Source organism: Cyanistes caeruleus, chromosome 13 (genome assembly GCF_971803275.1).
Source record: "Cyanistes caeruleus chromosome 13, bCyaCae1.hap1.1, whole genome shotgun sequence".
NCBI lineage: Eukaryota > Metazoa > Chordata > Aves > Passeriformes > Paridae > Cyanistes > Cyanistes caeruleus.
This window is the reverse complement of record NC_141713.1, coordinates 9,211,402-9,237,579: the sequence shown is the minus strand read 5'-3', so window position 1 is coordinate 9,237,579 and position 26,178 is coordinate 9,211,402. Positions and strand designations below refer to the sequence as shown.

The 26,178-nt window shown below is 39.6% G+C and overlaps 1 protein-coding gene across 4 annotated transcripts in view; it reads left to right on the top strand.

The window, feature by feature from the left end:
* Positions 1 to 26,178, top strand: part of ADAMTSL3 (ADAMTS like 3) — a 177,960-nt gene that overhangs the window by 123,552 nt on the left and 28,230 nt on the right. For all 4 annotated transcript variants that reach the window (XM_086849604.1, XM_086849606.1, XM_086849607.1 and 1 more), the window contains 9 exons: positions 535 to 585; positions 4,648 to 4,852; positions 6,007 to 6,154; positions 6,798 to 6,882; positions 13,209 to 13,495; positions 20,223 to 20,352; positions 21,400 to 21,592; positions 22,133 to 22,312; positions 23,102 to 23,255. In XM_086849604.1, coding sequence (XP_086705730.1) covers positions 535 to 585; positions 4,648 to 4,852; positions 6,007 to 6,154; positions 6,798 to 6,882; positions 13,209 to 13,495; positions 20,223 to 20,352; positions 21,400 to 21,592; positions 22,133 to 22,312; positions 23,102 to 23,255 — 1,433 coding nt within the window. The remainder of the gene's footprint in view (positions 1 to 534; positions 586 to 4,647; positions 4,853 to 6,006; positions 6,155 to 6,797; positions 6,883 to 13,208; positions 13,496 to 20,222; positions 20,353 to 21,399; positions 21,593 to 22,132; positions 22,313 to 23,101; positions 23,256 to 26,178) is intronic.

Here is a 26,178-nt window from a genome sequence, read left to right as displayed (position 1 = left end):
AGCCAGGAAAAGGAAAGTACTACTGGATATAATGCCATATTTCCTAGCACTTTATGCTAGTAAGTCTTTATGCTTGCTCTATGCTATGCAGTTCAAATAAACAGCTCTAGAAGGGTCCTAAGCAGCATTCAAGACCTATCTAGGATGAATCCTGTCATGCATTTATTTCACTGGCACTCGTGTTCCTCAGCAGTCTTTGTTACAGATACAAGTAAGTGAATATTTTTTGTTAATGAAGTCACACAGACCTAAAGGGTCACCGATAATAAATTTCTCTGCTGGAGGCTTGCTCATTTAATATTTTATGGTGGTATAAAATAGAGAAGCTGTATGGTGAATAGTTCTTTATCCATGCAGAAAAGGTAAGATTATACAAGTCATAAGGTTTGCCATAATGCTCATGTGTAATGAAGTAAGATTCCTGCATTTCACATTGGGAAATGCTTACTTCAAGCATGATCACATAAAAGTATGTACTTGATGTACAGTCTTGAGTATGAGAAATAACGATGCAATATTTATTTTTTTTGACAGTGATGGATTTAAAGAAATCATGCCCTATGATCACTTCCAGCCACTTCCTCGGTATGTATAATCAGGATAGCATATGTGTCAGCTTTAGCACATTTTCACTGCAAATACACCATTTCAGTACTAAAATAATGGAACATATTTGGATTTTTTTTTCTATACAGGAGGGTAAGTTTACAACAGTCCTGTAAACATCTCTGAAGCTTGTGATTTATTTTAGTGTGCTCTGGATGATTAGCTTAACAGTCAGAGGTTAATATGCTCTTCTTGAAAATACCAATGTGAAGCCTTTAAAATAAACAGTTGTCCCCCTCAGCCTTCTCTGGCTGTAGTGCTGAGAAGAGCATCATCTTTAAATGGCATATGTGAATTCTTCTGTTGAAAGATTTTTCTTTTGACAGTGTATGGGATTTTATAGAACAGATCTTGCTATGTACAGGATTCTGGGAATTCTTTTTCCCCTTGAGAGGTCTGATCCTTCTCTTTAGATCAACAGTCTTATTTATTGACATCAAAGATGACATGTCACTTTCAAGATACCAAATTGTTGGAATATATGTTTTCTTAAATTACATCATCAGAGAACAGTTTGTAATTTTTTTTTTTTCTTTTTAACACCGTTATCAATTACAAGGATTTAAAATTTCTCAGAAACCCTTAGATGCCTTATAAAGAATGTTAGGATTAAACAGTATTGAGCCACATTTGCTTTTAATATAAAGAATTATAGTTGATGAGTTAGTTGCGTGTTTATCTGAGTTGAACCTCTGCTTTATTATGTCATGTAATGAATAATGTGTATTTTTCTAAAGAAGTAAAGATATGAAGTAATAAGAATGAAATCATAGACTTGCACAGCTCAGTGGAGCTACTGATTACAGCTTATATAAATGTCATAGTTTATTTCTGTAGCAATTTTTCCTTGTGGATCTGCTGTCCTGTTCTTTGGCTTTCATGCATAGATGGGGATTTTTTTTTCTCTACAGCTCTATCCTGTAGAGTTCTCTAATTATATTCTGTGTCTCTCCCTTTCCATTTCTTCTGCCAATGCTTTTGTACTTCAGATATCTCCTGGAACTCAGCTTAATGTATTTACAGGAGTATTTAATCTTCTGAACCACTTAGGGCTTGGAGACCACTAGGAAGAGAAATTTAATCTCCCTTTCTGTGCTTTACTGTGCTCAGCACGTTTGCATGACACTGTGGTCAGATAGATGATGTCTGTGATAAAGCTCTGGGCAGGTTCTCTTGTTTCAAACCCTAAGAACTGCAGGCAGAGGCCCACCTCATTTCAGCACCTCGGTGTGTTCTGTCAGAAAGTATCATGGTCTTCCTGGGTGATGCTTCAGAGTAAGGAGTGTAAAACAGCAGGCGGCCAAGCAGGGCTCAGAGCTGGTGCCAGCAGGAAGGAGAGAGGAAATGGGCTGTGTTGTACTGAGAAAGTTCATAAGGAAACACCACAAAGATGTAGAAACACCTTTTCTTGCAGGAAGTGCTGAAGGAAAACAGCAGCTGAAATTTGGTTTACCTGTATCAGGAGATGACTCTGGTCCAGTGTGGATGCAAGCCTTGCTTCAGTGCTGCAGGACTTGTCTGTGCGGTTGCCTGGCAAGGAACTGGAATGCATTACCCTGTGCTGGCTCTGCTTTCTTTTCTTACCTGTTTCTTGTGTGCTGACCCAGGATTGTTCTTGCAAAGCGGGTGGAAAACCAAAGTACTGGATGTGTACTGGAGCAAAGCTGTACAGACTCCTTCACCTGGACCAGCAGTCCCACATCACACCTCCTACATAACAGGAGGGCCATGTGGAGGCTGCCCTGCAGTCCTGTGGCGTTCACCGCGCTCTCCCATTCGCACGAGGAAGCTGTGGGAAAGTCGTGGTGCACACCGCAAGATCTTGAAAGAGTTCTCCTGTGGCTAGAGTTGTAAATGCCCCTCTGAAATATTTTTACAGATGGAGAATTCTTTTGAAATAAATAGAAAAATTTCCCAGGATGAAAATTTTCTTTTAAAGCTTTTGGAATGCCTCCATTTATTTCAGACTTGTTGGACTGTTGAGGATCCCTTGACAGCTGTGGGTTCTGGAAAGTATCTCCTTGACTGCTTGCCCAAGACCCCCCTTTTCCCCAGTAGCTATGGACCTCACTCCATCTTGAAAATGCTTGTGGGAGTATGGGATCTGGAGTGTGTTTGAAACTGATGAGATAAAGAAAAACAACTATAAAACTTCATGCTATAAACACTTTAAAACCTTATGTTACATACAGCACAGTGAGCCTTACATATATAAATCAATGAGCTGCTAATTCATTAAATAGTTAATTGCTCTTTAGTTCCTTATTTTTTAAGATAAAATTAGTTAGCACTGGCCATTCATTAAAGTCAAAGAAGAGTATAGCTCTTGCTCTTCAAATGTGTTTTGTTATGATACTATGATATGATGATAATCAGTCTCTGAGCATACAGCTTTATTCAGAGTGCTTTTGAGTATGGACTCCATGGTTGATGTCCCATGGCTTGCTCTGTGTTTCATACTCATTCTTCTGTTCAGCTTAAGCATGATTAATATGTTTTTGTGGGCAGCTTAATGAATTGCTTAAAATAGGAAGTGTCCTTAATTTACCTGCTGCATCATAAAAAGTAGATTGCTTAAATTTACCCTTGTAAATAGGCCTTTGCTTCATTGAGTCTGATATTATGACTTCCTTTATGATAGCCAAGTTGATTACGCTTGATTAATTTACTTTGGTGGGATGTTGTAGTGCTTGCTGAGGCCCTTGTTCAGAAGAGATATAACTACTTCCATGATTCTTTCTGAGCCTCTGCAGGAACAGAGATAAGGTTTAACTAACAAGACATTGATGAGCCTTAAGATGTACTGCAGGATTCAGTCATTTCCAAGGGTTTGGCTTTCATTCAGGAGGGTGATGGAAAGAAAGCAAGAAATAGGAGGCAAAGGGTGAGGATATTGTGTGTGGGTCACTGGAAACTACAGACAAAAGCTTTGATAGAAGGTTGTTACCTCTAAATGTGACAGGAGCAGGACATTATTGAAATTAGGGTTTTTTGAGAGGTGATTGCTTAAATGTGCATTCATGCTAAAAGGTGAATGAAATTGGGTTTGCACCCATGTTATTCTCACTTCAGAAGATGCAACATTTTCCATATTTATCGTAGTTAGGTTTAAGATTGTAAATAGATGTGCATTTGGAAGATATTTCTTCCCAGCATTTTATTATCTCTCTGTTGGAGGCTACTACCCTAGAGCTCTCCTGATTCACAGGCTTTTCTTAATCCTAAATTTTCCTTAATCTGTGCATTGCCCTGCTGTAGGAGCAATCAGCTGAGTTAGCCAAAGCAGCTGAGATGGATGAGCAGCTGCTTTTTGCTCCAAGCAAGCTGGAAAGTGTGAATACAAGGTCGTTCAATGGCATTTTAATGAGGGTGGAAAACTCTTGTAGAACTGCAGTCGTGGCCAGCCAAATGGTACCTGCCACAATTTAATTTCATCACAGTCCTTATAGGTGAAGTTAGTTTGGTATGAAATGGCTGGGTTGACCCACATTATTAGAAATCCCATAAAAATTCCTTCAGGAGCATATTTTTAAGTGTAATCTGAGTGATGTGAGCAGTGATGAGCCTGTAAGTAATAACACCCTCAGTCAGGGCAGCCAGATTTTTCTTTGTCTTTCAGACTTCACAGGATCTTAAATACAGGGGCTTCTTGGTCTCTGACAATGGTAATAAGTGTCTATGTGATCATGTAAATTAATGATCAAAAATATTCCGTTTAGATGATTTAGACTATTTGAGAGTAAATTCATTCCAGTAATCAAACTCAGTATATTTACTGTTTCCAACTTATGTATGAGAATAAGAATTTCAGCTATGTTTTGAAATATACTTACATTTGCAGTTCTGCTTCTGATTTTGCACATGAATTTAAGCCTTGAATAATGCAAGATAGGTCTGTAAGCCAATGCTTTTGCATGTGGTTAGAATCCAGCAACCAAACTACCAGTGAGCTTTAAGTGACACTAAGGTTGGACTCAATATTTTGCATTTTTAATAGAGGGTAGTGGAATAAGAAAGAGCTTTATGAGGTTTCTTTTCCAGGTGGGAACATAACCCGTGGACTGCATGTTCGGTTTCCTGTGGAGGTGGTATTCAGAGGAGAAGTTTTGTGTGTGTAGAGGAGACCATTCACGGAGAGATACTGCAAGTGGAGGAATGGAAATGCATGTATGCCCCAAAGCCCAAAGTCATTCAGACCTGCAATCTGTTTGATTGTCCTAAATGGGTGGCAATGGAGTGGTCTCAAGTAAGTTAAGAAGTAATTTGGACCTTCAGTCTTGTTTTCTAAAGAAAGCCTCTGGTCTTGTCTTACCATGTATTTATTAGCACAGGACTGTTAGAAAAGTATAGCCCTGAAAGATAATCAATAGTACTGGGAAAAGTTTGCTCTAAGCAGTTCTGCCTGATAATCAAAACATTCATGTGTCTGTGTGAAAAAAATGCACGTAGAATTCTTTGTGCTGGTTGAACTTCTACTTTGCATGGAAGAGAAGTTAGAGACAGAGGTCAGGCCCCTTTGCAGTCAGGTCATTTATGTCTCAGTTCTTGATAAATGTAGTATTTCACTGGCTGTAATAGTTAAAGGCATGTCTGTCTCAGGGGCTGGCAAGTCTGCAAGGGTGATTTTCCAGCATTCTTACCTTTCATTATAGTAACAATAGCATAAGCCAGCTTCTCCTGGCTGTAGTTATCCGATACAGTCAGATAGGTCAGCACTCCTGTAATTCCTCAGTTCATCTGGATGACATCAGTGACACAAGAGTGTAGAAAATGCAGCTCCCCTGACCCAGCCTTAACTGAAAATCACCACTGTTGGTTTTTTCAAGCAAGGCAAACACCCCAATTCAGAAGCCAGCACCGTGCACCCCCCTTTGGCCACTCAGACCACTCTACCCACAAGACATCAATGTGATGGATGGCGAAGCAATGGCGTTTATTGCAGGAGAATTTGACCTTTTATAACCTAGGGTCATTGTGTTACTCCCATCTGCTCATGTCACACTTAAGTGCTATTGGCTAATTACAGAAGGTTTTACTATCCTAACAGAGAGGGGTTTTTGCTAACTTTCCGTTACATCTCGAAATCTTCAGATCGCCAGGCCTTAAACTACAACACACCACAGCGAGACAGTGCATTCTCAGTGCATAACCACTTCTGTTTCACACTGCTGCCAATCAGATAAGCTTCACAGAACCCCAAGAAATCACTTGCATTCCCAACAATTAGACTTTTATTCCAGCATCAACCTTTTCCTTACCCACCTAGCAATGCAGGGACAAATCCGTGCGTCTCTGTGGGAGAACTTTAGTAAACACCTCCCTGTTGCCGTGCCATCCTGTGAGCAGTGTGTGCAGGTGCAGTAGGGCAGCAGGGTGAGCTGGCTGTGCTGTCTCCTGCAGTGCACCGTGACCTGTGGCCGTGGGCTGCGCTACCGCGTCGTGCTGTGCATCGACCACCGCGGGCAGCATGTCGGGGGCTGCAATCCACAACTCAAACTGCACATAAAAGAGGAGTGCATCGTGCCAATACCGTGTTACAAGCCAAAAGGTAACTGGAATTTTGTCTGGGTCTGTTATTGTTTTACATTTTTGTTCAGAGTATTAAAAGCCCCTGGTAACCTTTTTCAGAAATGCCAGAAGCTGGAATTTACTAGGACTTTTTTCAGTTTTGGCAGAAACAAGTACTTTAATTATTGGTGCTAGGAAAGGTGCCCTGCTGATATTTTTTGCTGATAACGTGGCCAGACTGTCATGAGGTGAGTGTGCCAACTAAATCTATATAGTCTGGTCAAATTGGGAATACCAGAATAAATGACCTTAACACAGGGAGGAGGAGTGGATCAGTAACACTTGAAATGGGAATGAAACTCCATGTGTCACTTGGGATGCTCTTGTTTACTTTCATTAAATGTGTCAGCATTCTCAGTGTGACTCAGCAGCTCATTAAGCTACACTCAAACTACTTTCCTTTTTCCTTCTCCAGTTCTGCATATTTAAAACAAAGAATGCAGTTCAAACAGCATGATGAAACTTTCTAGTAAATTTTGTTTTATTATCCTGTACATCTACAAAAGCGTTTGATCAATAAACAATGTAAACTGTGAAGTTCTGAGGTGACTAATGCTAACATCTACATACTGCTTTGATTTTGGAGAAATTACTGAATGTTTTGGGTTTTTTTCCTCTACCAGAAAAAAGTCCTGTGGAAGCAAAATTGCCATGGTTTAAACAGGCCCATGAAATGGAAGAGACCATAACAGTCTCAGAAGAGCCAACGTAAGTACACTGCCTTTTATAGTGAAGAAACATTTCCAGTGTGTTTTGCAGATCTCTGGAATGATTGTTGCTGTGCAGTTTGCTTTGACAGTTGGCCCTCCATGGGTGATGAGTCCTGTGGTGAGCTGTTCCTGATTTTACATCTCAGTAACTTTGCTTCTGGAGCTCCCGTTCTGGATGACAGACCTACACTATTACAGTGCCCCTATATCATTCAGGAATTCAAAGGGGTCTTGATTTAGCCTAATTAAGCCCTAATTAATGCATGTGGAGATGCTTCAGCAGAAATAAATTAAATAACTTTAGTTTTATCCTGGTCATAGCTGTTACCTCAAGAATGTAGTGGTAGTATTAAATCTGAAGAGGTGCTTTGTAGGGTTGCCAGGATTTCCTTGGGGGGGTGAGACCAATGCATAAAGTGAGAAAAACCTGCTGATCTCTGTGCTTAGCCGCATCTATGGGGGTAAGTTGTGCTATTTTACATGTGTATATGTGTGAAATAACATCTGGATTTTGTGAGTCCTCTTAAAAACTGATGAGGTTAAGCCTTGCAAGTCCTGGGGATGAAAGCGTAACTTAAATCCAGCTATACTTGTTCCTGACCCTTGTATGTTAGGGCACCCACACAATTCTTTATTTCCCCTGTGTACATTTCATACACACACACACACACACACACACATTTATATGTGTAATATATTCAATATGTAGGCATTAAAGTATTTAAATTTCTAAAAAGTATTAACTTTGTATACAGTGAGATTTTCAACAGTGTTTTATTGTGCTTTGCTGAATTCTGCACTCTTTTGTAGTAAAGTCAGCTTGAAATCATTTAGATGAGCTTAATGAAGTTGAGATTTATATTGCTCTGATAGTGGAGTGTACCTTATGCTTATTTTTCTTCTTCCATCAAGCTATTCCTGATTTTTGGCACACATGCAGCAACAGGTGTGACCATGAGTAATAAAATCTTTACACCTGCAATGACTCACAGAATAAACTTCTTGCCAAACAGGTGTTTATGTAGTTATGGTGACTGTAGTTTAAAATTTTATTGCTCTAGCCTCTCAAGTCAAGTGTCAACCTACTGTCAATGGTTATTTCACTCTCTGAATAAGTGGCCCTGAATTCAGGCAGGGTAGTAGCAAAGATATAAAAACAAAGTGTGATTGTCAAAGGGGGATGATGCAATCAAATGTGTCTCTTAAGTGTCAGAATAGCAGAATGAAGGTATATGAGGTCACTTCTAGAGAGGATTCAGCATGAAGCTATAAAGAAAATTATCTCTAGCATTAAAAAGTCCTGCTGGGGCAACCATGAGCTAATGCAGTTTCTGGGTTTTTAGGACCCTTCAGCATCAGTCTGACAGAACAGTCAGGGAGGACAGAATTGCTGGTTCAGGAGTTATGCAGAATGTAACCCAGCTGAGCAGGAAACTTTGTCATGGGCTGCCTTGTGCCTTGTCCTGACAGCGACAGCAGTTATTCATCCCTCCCAGCTGTGACCCATATATTCCACTGTGGCCTTTTTCTTCTCCACTTGACTCTGGAGGCTTAGATGGTTTTCATCTTAGATTCATGAGCCTCATGCTGTCCTTAGACTTTCCTTCACAGTTTCCAGAAGCACCTTCACCTAAGTCTGAAAGGTTTCTCCAGCTGCCTCTTGCTGATGACTCCCCTCTGTGCCGGGGGGCTGTGCCTCCCCTCTCCTGGGACCCAGCTCCAACACTGTAGCCACATTCCCCATTAGTTTCATTTTACTGTCTTCTGCTGCCAACTGCTCGCTCTTTAGTCTTCTAAGGAGGGTGACAGGTAAGGAGAAATGACAAACAAGTGATGCCTGACTTCATTCCTTTTTGTAGATTGTTGGTCATGAGGATAATAATGGTTTGCAATCAGCGAATTTCTCCATCAGTGCTTTAAACCTCATGCCCAAACAGCTCTGGTCCCTTCCAGCTAGTCAGATTTTTTGAGTCAGGAATTAAGATTTAAAAAGAATCTGTGACAATAAATTGTTCCTTCTCCCAGAATGAATTATAACAAAATTTCCCTCTTGTTCAGATCTGATTGTTTTCTGTAATTTAGACATGGCACAGTGATAACTCATAGCCCACCTTTGCCTAGCAGGAGACTTATGATTTCCTTGGTGAAATGCCATCACTTTTAATTTAAGTTATTCTGTTGTCATCCAAATTTAAACCACAACATGAAGTCTCAACTTCTAGTCCATCCTTTTATGACAACTTTCTCTTTATGTTTTTGTGTGATATTTTAGTTGATAATGAATAAGAGAATAAATGCAGCTGTGTTTTAGAGCCCAAAATGATGCATATGCCAAAAGTAGCTTGTGGAAGATAAATAGTTCTGCCTCTGTGGTCTACCACTGCTGGTGTCCTGAATTTACATAGAGGGGCAATGTTCAAAAGCTTCTTTTTTTATTATTATTAGCAAAATAAAAAATGACTGTCCTTAAAGTGAGGCCAAGAAAAATGTACATCTGACCTTTTTAGTTTTCAGTTGTGGAATGTGATGACAGTTGATACCAATCATTATTTTAAATGTTCTTCCCTCGAGCCTTCTTAATTACAGGGGGATTCACAGAGAAGCTCCAGCAAGTTTTTGCATCCTTTTTATTACTTGTAACTTAAAGAAATAGGCACCTCTGCTGCCTTTCTCTGTCATTGCTTAGGGAAAAACAAAAATACTTTTAAAAACATGTATTTTTTCAGCAATATGAGCTAAGAAGTGATGTGAAATGCAGTGTTTCTCATGGAAGTTCTGCTCACTAGCAGCCAACATTTTAGATGCCTCTTTAGACTTTTATCCAGGACCTTGGTGCATTAGGACTGGACCGGAAATATTGCTAGAGCAGCTTATTTTTTTTCATTATTTAGGCATTTCCTGTCTTAACTGAAAGCAAGAAAAATGGTCATGAGGAAAATAAAAAACTGACACCATGTTCTCCAAGTCTTTAGTCAGCTGCAGAGGACTGCACTGAGCTCAGTTTTCAGTTCAGATTTGATTTGGTTGAGTTGGGCTGCTCTGTCCCAGTTTTGTCATCAGTAGTTTAGGTCACTGCTTCATTTCCCAGGTCATCCTACACTTGCTTTTACAGCATGTGCCAGGTGAATGCACATTTCCATTAGTGCTGGACTGATAACAGTGCAGCATGGACATGCCCTCTGCTGCATCTGTACTGTCTTCATTATTTATACCTGCTCAGAGGAGTATAGGAGCAATTTAGTTTTATGTAGCATTGGGAAGAATGACTGGGTAAAAATTCTGATTATAAAAAGTTGTACTCCTCAAATTTGCATTTTCCCTTTTTTTTTTTTTTTTAATAAGAGGAGTCCTGCCTATGTACTTAAAGACCTCAGAGAATTTTCAGGTACCACTATCCTGTCCATTATAAATTGCTGATGATCTACAAAGCATTGTAGTACAAGTACTTTGATGGTCCTTAATCCTGACCTGATATGACTCTGACATATGATATGTCAGATATGACTCTGATATGATATGACATGAGTGTGTGCCCAAGACAGAGTGAGTTTACTTCAGGGAAGTATTGTGTCCAAAGCATTACCATGTGTATGAATACCTCACATCTGAGGCTGATGGAGTTCTCTTTAATGACCTGTCACAGGCTTTGTGTCTAAATAAAAAAAGCCCCATCTGCTTGAGCTCAAAATTTAGATAAAAATCAGCTCTCTCAGTGTTCAGTCAGTTCCTTGCTCTGCTTTTAGCAGTCTCCACTGGCATCTGTTGAAGGTACTTAGTGTGACTTGAACATGATCATCCTTGGAGAAGTTTTATAGTTTAGCATTTCAATAGGAAAATAGTCACATGACAGGTTTAGCAAATGCCAAGGTACAATAAAAAAGTATTTTTTGTGTTCATTTTTATCTTGCACTTCACTGAAAAAATACCAGACACTAATATTCAACACAAAAACCTCAATTCTAATATAGCCTAGCTATAAGTCAAAGAAAAAAATGCTTAGAATTTTCTGATTTTCTTTATAAATCGGTTGGTTGCTAAGTGAAATGATTTCTGTGGTTCAAAATTTCCTTTAATTTATACAGGATTTCAAAAGAATGTTTTTGAAATACATTATTTTTAGAATGTTTAAATGCACTCAACTAACAGTACACTAACACTAATTTCTGGTATGATGCTGTCATGCTTTTATCAAAAGAAGTTAATACTTTCAGACTATAAACTTAGGTATGGTTAGAAGACCAACCAACTATTTTCAACTATAAATGTCCATCCATCTTATTTTTCCAATTAGGTACATAAGTATAAGTGGACCTAATTTTTTTTTTTTTTTTAACACAGAAGAAGAAAGTAATCATTCTGTTAAGCCTATGCAAACTGGCCTTGATCCAATAAAGCACTTAAGCACAAGTTTCCCTCTGAATACATTGACATCCTGTTGACTTCAAAGCACAGCTAATATGCTTAAGTTAGGCTCATCCTTCAGCGTTTCATTGGATGAGGGTGATCTTGCCACCCTAGGTAGTTTGCACGACTGTCTTTGAAAAGACTGTGAGCTCTGATGTTCCAGGCTTAAGCTGATTCTGCCTGTTGGGGTAAGAGAAAGCCTTCCTTTGCAGCTGTTCCCACAGAATGGTCATTAGAATTTATACCAGAAGCATCTGGACATTGGCTCCCACCAGCTGTGCCATCGGACTCAGCGGGCTGTAGGGTTGTTCCTGACCTGGCATTTGCTCAGATTTGATCACTGGACACAGCCATCCATTGTTTAATAGTATCTTCCAATAAAAATTAGTCTGGCCATGTTGGAAGGTGTTCAGACTTGTGAAGGGATGAGCACTGGGAGTTCTTGGTGTCAGGAGGAGCTGGGGATAGTGTGCCTTTTCCTGAAGTCCGTTGTGAGCTCTAACAAAAATTCTGAAACAGTTCAAGGAAGTTTTGATGGGCTTAGATATATTTATATTTGTAGCAGAGCTGTAAAGCTATTTCATTGACATCTCCTTAAAGAATAACCAGTTAATCTTTTAACCTCTGTTGGAAATGGGAATATTCTTTTCCACAGGAAAAAGTCTCTTTTGGGGTCTGTCCCAGTCATGGCCTGGGTGACTATCCCAAGGACTGACTTAGGGTATCATTACATCCTTTTATTCTTCTATTTGATTCTTCCTCCGTGTATACTGGCAAGAAATTATTGGCAAGATGATAAACTGCACAGAGTCAAACCACACTGTTGATATTTTTCTGTGCTTACTGTGTATGCAGTGTGTAAATACTGATTTTTGTCTTACTGTTCTTTTGTTTGTAAGGGCAGTTTTCCTACAGTAAGGGAAGAATAATTCTTTATCCAAGATAAGGGCCAAATCTTTGAATCCTAATTTGGATCTTTCTTTCCAAATACATTTTTAGCATTGGTCAAATTATCCTCCTGCTGTTGGTCAAATATCTCCTGCTGGTGTTTTGATCATCAGCTACATTTGGACACATAATGAAGAGCAACTGCAATCTTTTCATGGGGAAAAAGAGTTCTAGGAAATTCTGTATTTGATTTCTTATAGAGTACCCCCCGGAGTCACACAGGATGACTTTATTAATGAAATTCAACCCCTTGGCTCTAGTGCCATTTTGAAAATTACTATCAGGTATTAATGTGACCCTCAAAGTCAGAGAATATTATAACAAATTCATGACCTGTAAAACAAGATTTTACTGTAGTTCATTAGGATCATAAATGCTTTCTAATAAAAATGATAAACTGTAGCCTGGTAGACCTCTTTATTGAAGATGAGAGGCTGCTTGCAGGATTGAATCTGAAGAGAGCCTGCAGTGGTGTGCATTGGATATGGTTCCATTTGAAAAGTGCTTCTCTTCTCTCTGGTTGCTGATTATTAGTATGAAATAAGGTGAGGACATCTCAGATTTAAGCAGATTGCAGATATACTTTTGGCATATGCCCAAGTCTGTGTACCTGGGGAGCTGTTTTATATTGTATGGATACATCTTCCTGGAGTCTCTTCTTTTTTCACTGCTGGATGAGACTGAGAGAAGATTTAGGTGTTTTCCTTTTTCCTCAGAAAGGGATACAGCTTTCTCTGTTCCCCATGATTCTTTCTCCTCTTCTCCTACATCTTCTTGTGTGAGTTTTGGTAAATGGTCTGGGATGTGAGAGTCAAGTGAGCGACTTAAGATACTTGATTATGCATTCTATTTAAATGTCAGTATTATGTATTGTCTGCTCTGTGTATAAACACACATTTATATGTGTTGGCTGTGCTTTAGCTGTGCAGACACATTACATGGAATAAATGACAGTGCTGTGATGATCTGCAGGTTTATCCCTGAGCCCTGGTCTCCATGCAGTGCCACATGTGGCAGTGGCATCCAGGTGAGAGAGGTGAAGTGCCGGATTCTTCTTGCGTTTACTCAGACCGAGGTGGAGCTGCCTGAGGAGGAATGTGAAGATGAGAAGCCAGCCACAGAACGAGTCTGTCACCAGGTGTCCTGTGACAGTGATCCTGTCCCCTACACACCAGAATTTCCTCATGCTGAAGATGGCAGTGTGATTTATGACTGGGAATATATTGGGTTCACTCCATGTTCAGCCACGTGTCTTGGAGGTACCTTTTATTTTTTCTTAATTTATCCTGTGTTGTAAGAATTTGGCAGTTTGGCATTGTTGCATCTCCTCTTAGTGTTGCCCTAAAGTAACTAGGTTGATCTGTAGGAAAACCTACAGCCACAAGCATTAACATATTTTTGGCTATCAATAGAGCATTTCAAACCACTTTCTTTCCTTCAGCAAACACTTACTGGGTTAAGTAAGGTGCAGGAAGCTGATGCAGCAACTTGCTTTAACCTTGCTGCTGCAGGAGTGCCAGCTGCCAGGCTGTCTGTGGTACCATTGTGTTTGATGCACCAGTGGTGGAAATGTTTAGATGAGCTACCTTTTCCTAGGAACCAAAATTGTGTGATTTCAGAGTAAAAATTCCCCTGCTTATTTGTTTTCTTCCAAAATGCTGCCATTTTCTGCAGAACAGTAGGAACACAGAGCTGTAATTAGGGAGACTTGCTTCCAGCCCGGCCGGCGTGAAGATCAAACGGGAGCTGGTTTGGGTCTGGGTGCACTGTATCACTGCAAAGGAACTCTGTGCCATACATCTGTCTGCAAGTAGTTAGGCACATTCCTTCTTGGATGTAATCGAATCTCCCTGTCGTAGTAAGTACATGTTACCAGACAAGGCTGCTGGTGTTGCTACTACTTACTGTACTTTGGGACTGAGCACAAGTGAGTTATGAAGTGTTAAGTGGAGGCAGTGGAATTGTGAACACACCTATATATGACAGGATTGCTGACATCAGTGGGAAGTGAAGACAGTTGTACCCATAGAAGAATTAAAAAATGTAGGAAAAAGGGAAAACAGAAACAATTGGAAGTGGAGAGCGAGATAGAGCTCGCAGACAGCAGCCTCCTTTGTGCTATACACCAGCTCAAAGCTGGAAGACAGAAGCTGGGAGGGATGCCCTCAGCAGGATGGTAAGTGACTGATAGTTCCTCCTTTATCATTTAACACTGCTGCTTATGGAGGGGGTTGCTCCACAGGAATAGCAGCACCTGTGATCACAAAAGCTTGAACATCCCATTCCCTGCAGTGGGCATCATGACTGACTAGGGAGGAGAGACTGTAGTCCTAGTATATTTGTAGAAGCATGAGATGGTTGTGACAGCTATTGTGGCTGAGTGTCTGTTTCCTATTTTAATAAGAGAAATGTTTTCAGAAATAAGGAAATTGTACTGCAAAGCAGAAGAAAACTTTCATTATTTCTAAATCTGTAGTTCTGGTATCTCAACTGATTTTTGTAGCATACAACCATTTTCTTGCCATGTTAAATCCTCTTTGCTGATTTTTAGCCAATGTCTTTGCCAGAGGTGTTCTAAAACTCCAGGGTTTTTGAATTTTGAGGATATCATGAGATAAGTAGTCTGAAATAATCTCTAGTCTTTGCCTGCTATTGCACATGTACATGTTTGCATTCTGCATCTTCAAGGGTGTGTTTGTCCTTGCAAAATCATCCCCATAGAAACTTGCTCTAGGTGTGCAGGCTGATGGTAATTTAAGGAGCCTGCACTGAACACAGCAGTTTGATTGGAAGGAACTTCAAAATGACTGATGAGCAGAATCTCATGTTCAGCTTAATGTTGTTCCTGAGGGAGCCAAGTATGAATTCTGTTGTTGACTTCTGACCCTTTCACAAATTTGTGAAGTTCCCTGACCCAGAATTGTCCTATAAGGTGTTCAAGTAATCTAACAATTTTTTTGCTATGCAGTAGAAATTACTCACTTGTTTGTGTTTTTAAGACTTCTGTGGTATCACTGGTACTGTGTCTAGACATTTTCCTTACATGATGCTCCTGGGAAATGTGGGAAGTTGTCAGGGTATTTTATCAATGAGCAGCTTCAGGAGCCCCCATGTTGCTGTGCTAGTTAGGTGATTTTTCCTTTCTATCAGCCCTGGTCTTCTGGCTGCCTTGGCAAAGGCTTTCAAACAGACCAAAAATTACCTGCCGATAAATAGTTTTAAGGGAACCAGACATCTCTTCTGTTTCCAACTCACTGCAATGTACTAACTAATGATCTCACTGTCTACTATTTTTCCATTGTGTAGTTCAAAGGAGCTGATCCATTTCTGCTAAGTTTTATGTTCAAATCTCATTTCAATTAGATGAACTCTTTCATTATAAGAAATAAATGTTGTCTGAGTTTGGAATAACCCAGTGCAATGTAAATTATATTAGGTACTTTTCCTCTAGTATGTATGCATCTAGCAGTGGCTATTAAAACAAATTCCTGTGGATTTCTGTATCCTCGGAACTCCCTACCCCCGTTTCTTACTGCTTAACTCTTTCTGAATGAGGGAAAATTCTGCAGGGTCTAAGTAGGCTGGAAGCTTTTATAGCCACTATTCGAGCAAAGTCCGAATCTCTCTTTCAGAGCTTGTCACTTGCACCTTTTTTTTAATCCTCACACAGACTAGACTTGTAATTCAGTCTCCTCTGGTCCCTCTGCAAAGCAGATGAAAAAAAAGCAGATGGAAACATTGGGGTTTTTTGGGTATTAGGCTTACAAAGAGTGATTTGCAAGGAGTTATCTAAACCTCATCTTTCCAGTTCTAGAGCAGCAGTCCCACCAGTCTGGGGTCACTTGTGTGCTTTCTGCACCAAACCTCCGTTTGAGGCCTTCCCACGCTGCATGTGAGGAGCCAAACTAGTTGAGGTTTTGAGAGCAGCTGAGTTGTTTTATGCCTCTTAGCATAATTAATGCTTCCTTCATCAGTCTTTCCATGAGTGTAAATAAAAGTTGTGGAGGCCTGTTAGTCATAGGCAGACATCACCTTTAATACCCGTAGGAAGCTCTGTAACCAGTCTGAAATCTAAAGATCTGGGTTTTTATTCAGTGCCTGAAGAAATCCCAAACTGAAAACAAGCCAGCTGTGTGCTTGGGGATCACAAAATTTGCCTTCATTTTCCCTGAATGTTTTTTTGGGCTTCTTTGCTTTTGTTTTTGTTTTCTTTTAAATCTGAAAGATCTAATTTCTTCTAAAGAACTCTGGCCACCATGTGAGAGTCCCAGCTGTAAATTCAATTTACATAATATCATCAGTTGGGAATCAATGATCATTATGAGAAAGAAGAATATGCCTGAAGAGAAATGGGTTTTTTTGCAATCTATAGCATTTCTTTAGTTTTGTCAATCATTTAACTATTCAACAATATTTTAAAGGGATGTTTTTATTTTAAAAATCACTGAACATTTTCTTGTTTAAATATACCTTTATTTGCAAGAGGCAGATTTTGGTTGTTAAATGCAATAATAATAATAATAATAATAATAATTATTATTTACATCCCATATGCTTCAAAACCACCTAAAGTCATTACATTGGCCTAAAAATGATGAGATTAAGCAATAAATAACATATGCACTTCCTGTTATTTCCTCTATAGCCTCTGTGGCTTTGATAACTTCAGACTGCAGTCGTGTTTTCAGGCTTTTGTCTGGACCATAAGGGCTAAAAGTTTACCATTTTATTTATGAGAAACCTGAGATTCTTAGAATATTAGTGGATTCTAGCCAAATTTAAGGGCTCTAAAAAAAAGAATGACAGTTCAGAGAGTCACATATAAAGCTGAGAGAATTTGCTCTCAGCTTGTGTTGGAGTCACCTTGATAACTGGTCACTCCTTTCTTTTGTTTCATAAGCTGCAGATGTTGTTTACTCTCACAGAAGTATAAAACAGATGCACAGGGAGGCTCAAGGATATGCAGAATTTGGCATTTCTTCTGACTTATTTTCAGCTTATAGTACATATTTTGAAGAAGCCACCAAACTGAGACTGTCTGATGTAAATAAATGTCCTTCCTCTTCCATGTATAGAGAACATATCCACCTTCTGCTGTTTGCACAGCAGCTTTCCACCCCCATTTTCTTTGTACTTTAAAAATGCAGGAACAGAAATTCTGGGCTTAATTCAAACATTTTGATCTTTTAACACAGCTTCAAGCACTGTATATTTCATTGCACAGAAAAGATTGTAAAAGAATGTAAATGTATGTGGTTTGAATGCTGGGTTAAAATAGAAAATATTCTGTTTCACTGAATAGTAGGGTAATTACTACAATAGTGCATCAGATTACTGTAAAAATACTTAATGCTCCCTGCTGCATACATAATGTTTTAGTTAAATTATCTACTATGTTTATTTTATAAGCCAAGAAAGTCATACATATAAAACTTTGCTTGTTTGAATAATAGATTTTTTCCATTTTCCAATTGACATAGAATAAGTTTATCTGTGATTGAAGTTCCCAGCTAATGGAAAATTATATTTTGGGGTGAGAAATCTGATTAATTGTGAAGACATTTTGACAGTTAAGTTCAAGCAAATTTAACATCAATTAAGTGCAGTTATTTATTGAATAGAGTTCTTGAACTGAGAATGAAGGAACGGGAAGGGACTTCGTGGTAGGTTTTTAACAGTCCTTTAGTATCCATTTTGTACTTAGAGCATCAAAACAAGGTGCAAGTTCACTTTCATTGAGGCCCCTGTGGGGAAGGATTGCTAAAGCAGTTTGTGCTCTGTACTTCAATCAAATGAAAAACACACCACACATCAATATTTTCTTCTCTTAATGTGATTAAAGCTCTGCTGGTCCTGCTTCAAGGCAGGAATGGCTTAATGAACTTCAGGTGGCAATTTGTAGTCAGACCCCATCACCTGGTATGGCATGCCTTTTGTTCATTTGGCTGGCCAATTCAGCTTATGTAACACCAAGGTAAAAAGTTCCCATGACATTCTTGCCAATTTAGATGGTCTGAGGTGAATTTCATTTCATTCCCCTCCTTTGTGTGAGATATTAAGATGATTCTTTGTGTTGTGACCTGTTCCAGAGCAGAAGCATCACCTTGGTTTTCTCACAGCAACACAGGGAGGTCAGCAAAGCTAAAGCTTGGCAGCATAGGGTAGATTATGACCTAAAATATAGATTATGTGGATGCTTGGCATGGACTTGATTACTTGTCTAGTAAGGCAAATCTGTTTCTGTCAGAACCCAATTCTAAATGCTTCCTTCTCTCCTGTAGACAGCCAAATGTGCATTTCCTTTGTAAGGGAAAAGGGAAGCCACTCCTGTTAAGCAAACACTTGAGAATTGATTGGAACGACAGCTTTTGATTCCCCTACATATATAAGAAGAATATTGTTTATTGTTTTGTCATCTTTGGGCATTTTCATGTCTGTATTACAGTCATGGTATTTGTTGTTAAATATCTATTCTCAGTCTGACTAGTAAGATTGTTTTCCCACAATATACGTGTTCTACGTTAACGGAATTATCAGTACTTTGATACAAGAGAACTGAATAGGCCATCAATCATTTTTAAGGTCAGGTCTTTCATTCTATAAAAATTCATCACTTTGTAGATGTAGTCAAAACATTTATATAACAAGGTCTTTCTGGGCTGCAAATGATTCCCAGAGGGGGTCTCAAGGTGTACCAGAGAGCCTGGAAGAAATCAGAATCTGTGTTATTCTGAGAATCGCTACTGGTTTGCCCCTGCTGAGATGTCTGAAGCAGCTGGACCTGGCTCAAGTGGGATTGTGGCCTGGGCTGGCTGATACACTGGACTGAGGCAAAATTGTTTATAGATGGAGGGAACATCTTTGGTTTATGAACAAAATGACAGTGCTTGTGTAAAGGAGAGAAATATTGGCCTGGGGTGGAACCTTCTGTGTTGGGTATTCCAGCCTGCTGGAATCAGAATGGCTGTGGTCAGCAGTGTCCTGACAAAACCCCTGAAGATAAGTGAAAGATGTGAAAGAAAGGAATTTCCAGTTCTATGATAACTTTTCAAGAGCCATTTTTACCTGGAAACAATAAAGGTATTTTATGATTTCAGCTCTTTGGTTCTATAGGATTTGGATCATTAGCACTGCTTCTATAGAACATCCCAGATACACAGAATCCACCAGGCACATCACAACCATCTTGTATTTTATGTGCATGTGAGTGAGCTTTGAAATTGAGCAAGGCTTTCATACTAAAAAATATGATATATAAAATTGGGTAATTGCATGAGTTTAAAATAGAAGTAGTTCACTGAATGTGTATTCACTAAGCTGTCTTGTTCTAAAGGAAACTTATATTACGTTTCATTTTGCTCATAGAAATTTGAGCATTAGTAATCTTCCATGCTTTAGTAATAAGATCCAGGTAGCAAGAACTGCAGATCAGAAGGTGCCAAGAATGGTAACGAGTGAGGAAAGCTCTAGGCTGGGTCAGATTTGCTGCCTTCAGCAAAACCATTGCATCTTTTGGCCACTGAGAATGGCTGACTAAACACAGAACGTTTCTCCTGACTATAGCTTTGCAAGTTTTCTGCATTTTTATAACAATTTTTTCAGATCTTTAGCTCTTTATGAAAGGCAAGGTAAGTGAGAAGGAATCACTTTTACTTCACTTTTGGCAATGGAGGTAGTAGTTGGTTTAGGATCATTACAGAGCCAGCAGATGCAGCCTCTGGTAATAGCCTGACAGAAAAACCTGATTTTCTAATTGGTTTTCAGAGTAGTAGAATGTCAAATCAAGACTTTTAAATATCACAGAAGTAAAGTTAAGATATAATTCACAAATATGTAAACTGTCTCTGCATTCCTTTTCACTTGAGGTGTTACTTTTAAGCCTGCTATCTAATTCAGTGCTTTTTTACTGAGTATTATTCAACAGCAAGCTTTACAGAAATCTGCTCCACCTTCAGTGTTTCATGGGTGCTTTCCTTTCAAATGCAGGCACACAGGAAGCCATTGCCATGTGTCTGCACGTGGACACAAAACAAGGTGTCAATGAAACCCTGTGTGACAATTCCAAGAGGCCACCCCCGATGACTCAGACCTGCAACACGAAGCTCTGTCCCCCGAGGTACCCTGCAGTAATGGAATCATGTCTGGCAAAGGAAGGGTTAATGGGACTTAAATAAACATTGGCTTTCTCAGAAAGGGTTCAGATTGCAGGACTGTGGTCATGCTTTTGGGATGGAATTTCACTTCTTCTGTTTTCAACAAGGTTTTAGGATTGGGGTCTTTTTTTGGTCTTGTTCACTCCCTTTCCACTCTTCATATCTCACTGATGAAATAGGGGACATTTTCTGAAATAAATCTCTTCCATGTTGAATATCTGCCAGAGCTGGAAAAAGAGCTTTACTCTCCTAGTGGTAGAAAGAAAATTCTTAGGATATTTCACAAAAAAAAAAAAAAAATTGAAGATATTTACTTTTTATCTTTATTGAATGAAAAAAAAAATTATGAAATTATGATTTAAAGGCACCTTAATTTAATGCTTTTTTAGTAGCCCCACATAGTTCTTATGTTTATTTGGAGATTCTGGGGAATGAATGAACCCAGTCTAAATCCAAGAAAAACTCTAATTCATTTGATCACTTGAAAGGGCCGTATGTGAAATTTTGATGTGTGCTGACTTATTTGCCCATTTCTGATCTCTGACATCCCAGATCCTTTTTTTAATTGTTTCTATGTATTTGCAGAAACCTGCTCTTGTTAAATCTAGGGAAGACATTAACAGGAACAGGATGTTTTATAGAAAGTATATATACATTTAAAGGAAGTTTTGTAAATATGAGAAAGGTCTATTTACATATTTACATTTATCAATGTAAACATCAGCAGGTTGCCAACAGGCTCTTTTTAAGAGGAGCACTCTAAAGGTAAATACTGGAGTTAAACTTGTCTGACAATGACAGTTTATTGTTAATAAATTCTGCATTTGCTTGTTACCTGCAAGTTTATAAACCAAATTTATACTTTTGTGCTCCGGCCAAACCCAAGGGGTGTTCTAGCCATTGACCAATAACTGCAGCTGTGCTTTTTGCTATGCTCTGTTTGGATAAGACTGTTCCTTCCCCAGTCTGGGGGTGCTGCTGAAGGTGAGTTTTGGCTGTGTTTGGGACAGGTGGCAGAGCGGTCCCTGGAGCCGCTGCTCGGCGCCCTGCGGGGTGGGGATCCAGACAAGGGACGTGTCCTGCCAGCAGCCCGGAGCATCCGGCCCTGCCGCCCGCCACTGCAGGGACCCAAAGCCTCACTCTTTACAAGCCTGTAACCAGATCGATTGTCCCCCTGCTTGGCACGCTGAGGAATGGCAGCAGGTATGGCTGGGTCACAGAAAGGGTTTAAGTGTGGTCTTCTGGCCAGGGACTTGAAACTCTCCAGCACAGAAGGCAGCTCCCGACCTTCTGTGTGTGTTTCACATTCCAGCATTAGAACAAACCAACCCAAAAACACTGCTTTAGACTCCTGTGGCAATGGGTAGTCACAGGATGAGGTGGAAGTCATTGTTAGGATTTCAGAAGGCTGGATACCTGTTCTTCCATACATCATCTCTCTCCCTGTGCTCTCTAAACACAATAACTTGCTTTTTTTTTTTTTTTCTTTTATGTATTAACTGGTGAGGGACATAGACTTATCCATAATATGCACGTTTTTCTCTAAGATTTCTACCACTTCTGTGCATTCAGGTGATATGTTTGACATTTGAACTCCAGTTCTCCTCATCTCTTATATATGAAATATTTTAACAGATGAATTTTCTGTGCTGCATGACTTTTCATTGAAAGTAGATGTCATTTTCCGAGAGCACAGATGTCCATGCAGGTATAAATGCTGTACTTAATTCTTGTCCTCCTTAGTGCTCACGTACCTGTGGAGGAGGGATTCAGACCCGCAGAGTGTCCTGTAAGCAGCTGCTGACAGATGGAAGCTTCCTGAAACACCCTGACGACACCTGCCAGGAACCCAAATTGCCAGCTACTAAAGCATGTGCAAAAGTTGATTGTCCTCCTCAGCTGGTGTTTGGAGAATGGTCCAAGGTGAGCAAACCTCAATAATGGTGAACCAAAACCCTCCATTGTAACAACAGCTCTGAAGGTTTCTGCCTGTGTGAATGAGCTTTTGGAGCTGCCAGGGCAGCTGAAGCTGTCACAAGGCCTGTGCTGCACTAAACTGTGCATCCCTGCCTGCAGCCAGACTGATCACAGCCCCCCTCCTGGGCAGCGCTTCAGCCACTGAAGGACACTGAGTGCTTTCTACCAGACATGTTTAACTATCAATAATTTCATGGTGCAGCTTCCAAAAAGCAAATCTTTGCATTATTCTGGAATATATTCTTCTCCCTTCCTGCTTAATGCAAGCTTGCTACCACTCCTCATTCAAAATTATTTAGAAAATTGAATTTAGAGGCTGCAATTACAGTTTCATGCAATAGAACCTAAGAGAGAGGGTTGAGAGACTTGCCAGAGACTGTTTAGAACCTGCTGAATTGTTTCTGTCAGGTACCAGATCCCACTGCTCTGTTTTGCCCATGGCTGGGCATAAATACTGTCATGGTTTTTTTAATTCATGACTTGCTTGCTAGAAAAACTGCCTGTCTTATATTCTTATTGCCTGGAAAAGTGGAGAGAGTTTCATAACTAATATTAGTCTATCAACTAGATAACACAAGGATTCCTAACGAAGCAGAGTGTGTGTATTCTTTCAGAAATAAAAAAATTAAAAAAAAAAAAAAATTGAAAAAACCTACCACAAAACAAAATAGTTTAAAATTAGCATGTGTGGTGTGGAGCACCAAGTTTAGCTTGACTGCATCCTTCTTTTCACAGTGCTCAGTAAGCTGTGGTGTTGGAATCCAGAGAAGAAAACTTGCCTGCCAAAACCTAACAGCAAAGGGCCAATATGTCACATTAAATGGATCAATGTGCAGTGGTCTCTCTCCTTCACTGCTTGTAAGGTCTTGTCAGATGAATGCCTGCAACAGTAAGTATGTGACTTTATCTGGTTCCTTGCTGATTTGGAATGATCTGTTTATAAAGAGAAATCTGTACGCACATTAATTCACTCATCTCCCTGTACTATCACAACATAACAGGCACAAACTGAGTGTCATAATTACTGTACCAGTATTAACAGGATTGCTTTTATTTTTATTTCTGCCGTTCAGAAACAAAGGTTATGATCTCAAGAAGTAGTTTTTGAATATATGTTATGGTATAACTCACCCTCACTGTTACACACAATTTGATCTGATTTTTCCTTTATCATTTACACTACTCCAACTGGGAAAAAAAAAGAAAAATTCATAGATTTAACATCAATTACAAAGGACATTAGGAAAGATAAGGATCCAGTGTAGCTGCCTTGTCTTTTCACTGTACATTTGTATCACACTGGACATTTTGCTTAACATGGTGGAATTCAAAACCTGGAACTCTGTGCCAGTGATAATTTTAGGTATAATTTCTATCTTTCCTTGTAAAAATTTGAATCCTGGCCTCATTAGCTGTAAAGGGAGTGGTGACAGTACAAATATTCTTTAAAAATTCTGCTGTTTTATATCTGTCTATATAAGAATCTTTTCAGAAGGATTGTCTTTGGAAATTGTACAGTTTGGGCTCAATTGGATTGTGATGCTGATGGTAGGTACACTTACTGTGAGTTTAACAGCGATGGAAAAACCTCTCTGATGCAGAGAATGTTCAACTACACACGCTAATTTAGAATAGCCAGATCTAAACACAGGTTCCTTATGTCTGAAACTGTGCTCCCCTTCCTTTATAAAGGAGAGTATTGGTTTGCAGGTTTGGGGAGCAGGGTGCTGAGAAGACAGGGAGGAAAAAGTGATTTTAGTTTTGAGCTGGGGGAAAACAAAAAGCCTTTATCAATGGCCTGGTTCTGAGCACAGGTCAGACATAGCCATGTTTTGGCCCAACTCATAGTGTTGTGAAGAAATAGCTACTTTATACATTTTTGAAGCTTTGCTTTAAAAATTATTCACAAAACAAAATAAGAAATAGAATAATTACTGATTCATACATAATATGAAACTTCTTTTCCTGGCCTGCATTTCAGACTAGCATGCCAAAATCCTGAGGTTCAAAACTCCACTTAAATAAAGCCCTGTGGACTTTCAGGAATGTCCTTGGCATAAAGTTTAATAAAATATTTTGAGCTGCATATCTATCTGAATTTAATTAATTGTGGATAGTTGAATGGCAGTGGAGCTGGTTTGCAAGTTGCTTAGCTCAGACTGATATTAATGTTACCATGTCAGCTTCCAGCTCAGTGCCTAGAGAGCAGTGCAGGGGGCTGCAGAGGGAGCACCATCAGCCAGAATGGGTGCAGATCAAAGTCATAAAGAGAATCACTGTCCTCTCCCTCCATTTCCACCACCCTTTGGAGCAAGGAAGCCTTTGCAGCTGAGATCTGCCTGGTGATTCTCTCACAGTGCAGCAGGAGGGCAGGGGAAGGTGTGAGGCTGGTCCATACCTGTAGTTCCTGTTTGGGTCTTGCAGAAGGAGCCAGGGCTGGGGCAGCAGCAGCCTTTGGATTCCCAGGAACATGCAGGAGGCATCTCCTCCTCCTGCAGCCGTGGGTTGAGGCTGCCTTGAACGGGGACTGAGTAGAAGGTAGGACCAGAGAGTGCTGTGAGGGATGTGAAGGAGAGATGTGGATGGGTGAGGAGCAGCGTGGTGTGAGTGCTGTTGGGGGTTCTTGCCTTGGAGAGCAGTTTCTAAATCTCCCTCCTCAAGGTGATGCTTCTGTGGCTCAGATGAGTGGTTTTTTACTGTCTCATGACAATGCTGAGTCATTTTAGTCATAACCTTTTACCCTGAGGCTGGTAATCGTAGCTGTTTTCTGACTTAGTAGTGCTTATTAAGTAGAAACAGTCCTGACTCTGGGCTCTGAGAAATAGGAAATAACACCAGTCTAGCCCTGAGGTCAGCAGGATCTGAAACCCAGCTGAAGCTGTTCAGAACCATTACAGGTCACAGATACAGATGGATTTGTATCTGGTGATAATGAGGTCCAATGGTTCCAGCACATATTCCTCAAGATTTGCCTTTACTCTCCCAAACAGTCCATTAGCTCAGCAGCTGCAAGACTGAATGACAGTAAGGATCTAGAGAATGCATACTTACACGGCCTCATACATTCATATGACCTTATATATTTATATGACCTGCCATCCACAACTCTGAACTTTGTTTCACTCTCAGCCTTGCTCACCAGTCACCAGTAAAAACACACACACCCTTTAGTGTTGAGCTGCTAATGAGAGTTAGTGGTCTGTCTTTTTTAAAGAAATGAAATGGATGAGACTTGTTAACATATTTATAAGTACGCACTGGGTTTAATTCTAAGTTGGAATAACTAGTGTAAACAGACCACAGCCTGAAGTATTTTAATTTGTGTGTTTAAAGTTACACTTACTGTGTCTGTAAGTTGGATTTTGGAAATGGAAGATATAAACTGGAACACTTCCCTGAAAATAAATATTTGGGGCCAAATAACTTATTAAAAACAGGACGCTACTTTAATAATTTTAGTAAACTGAGTGCCTAAAACAATTTAATTGTTGTACCGTGTGAAATGGTTGAGGGAACCTTGTATCTGGATAACAAATCCCAATTTAAAAGCTGTGTAATTATGAAACCATGATATCCCCACAGGTCTGAACTCATTACCCAAAACATTGAAAATAACCATTTTGTTTTATAAGCATAAGAACGCACTCCAGGGTGTAGTTCCTATAGTGAACACACTTATTGAATGCTCGAAGCATTTAGCTTTTCACCTATTTCTTCACAGCATATTTGGAGCACATGTACATGCAGCTTTCTTGGGTATCATTTGTGTGCCATCAGTGCAGTTGTCTTTTTATTTAAGTAGCTCCCAAGTG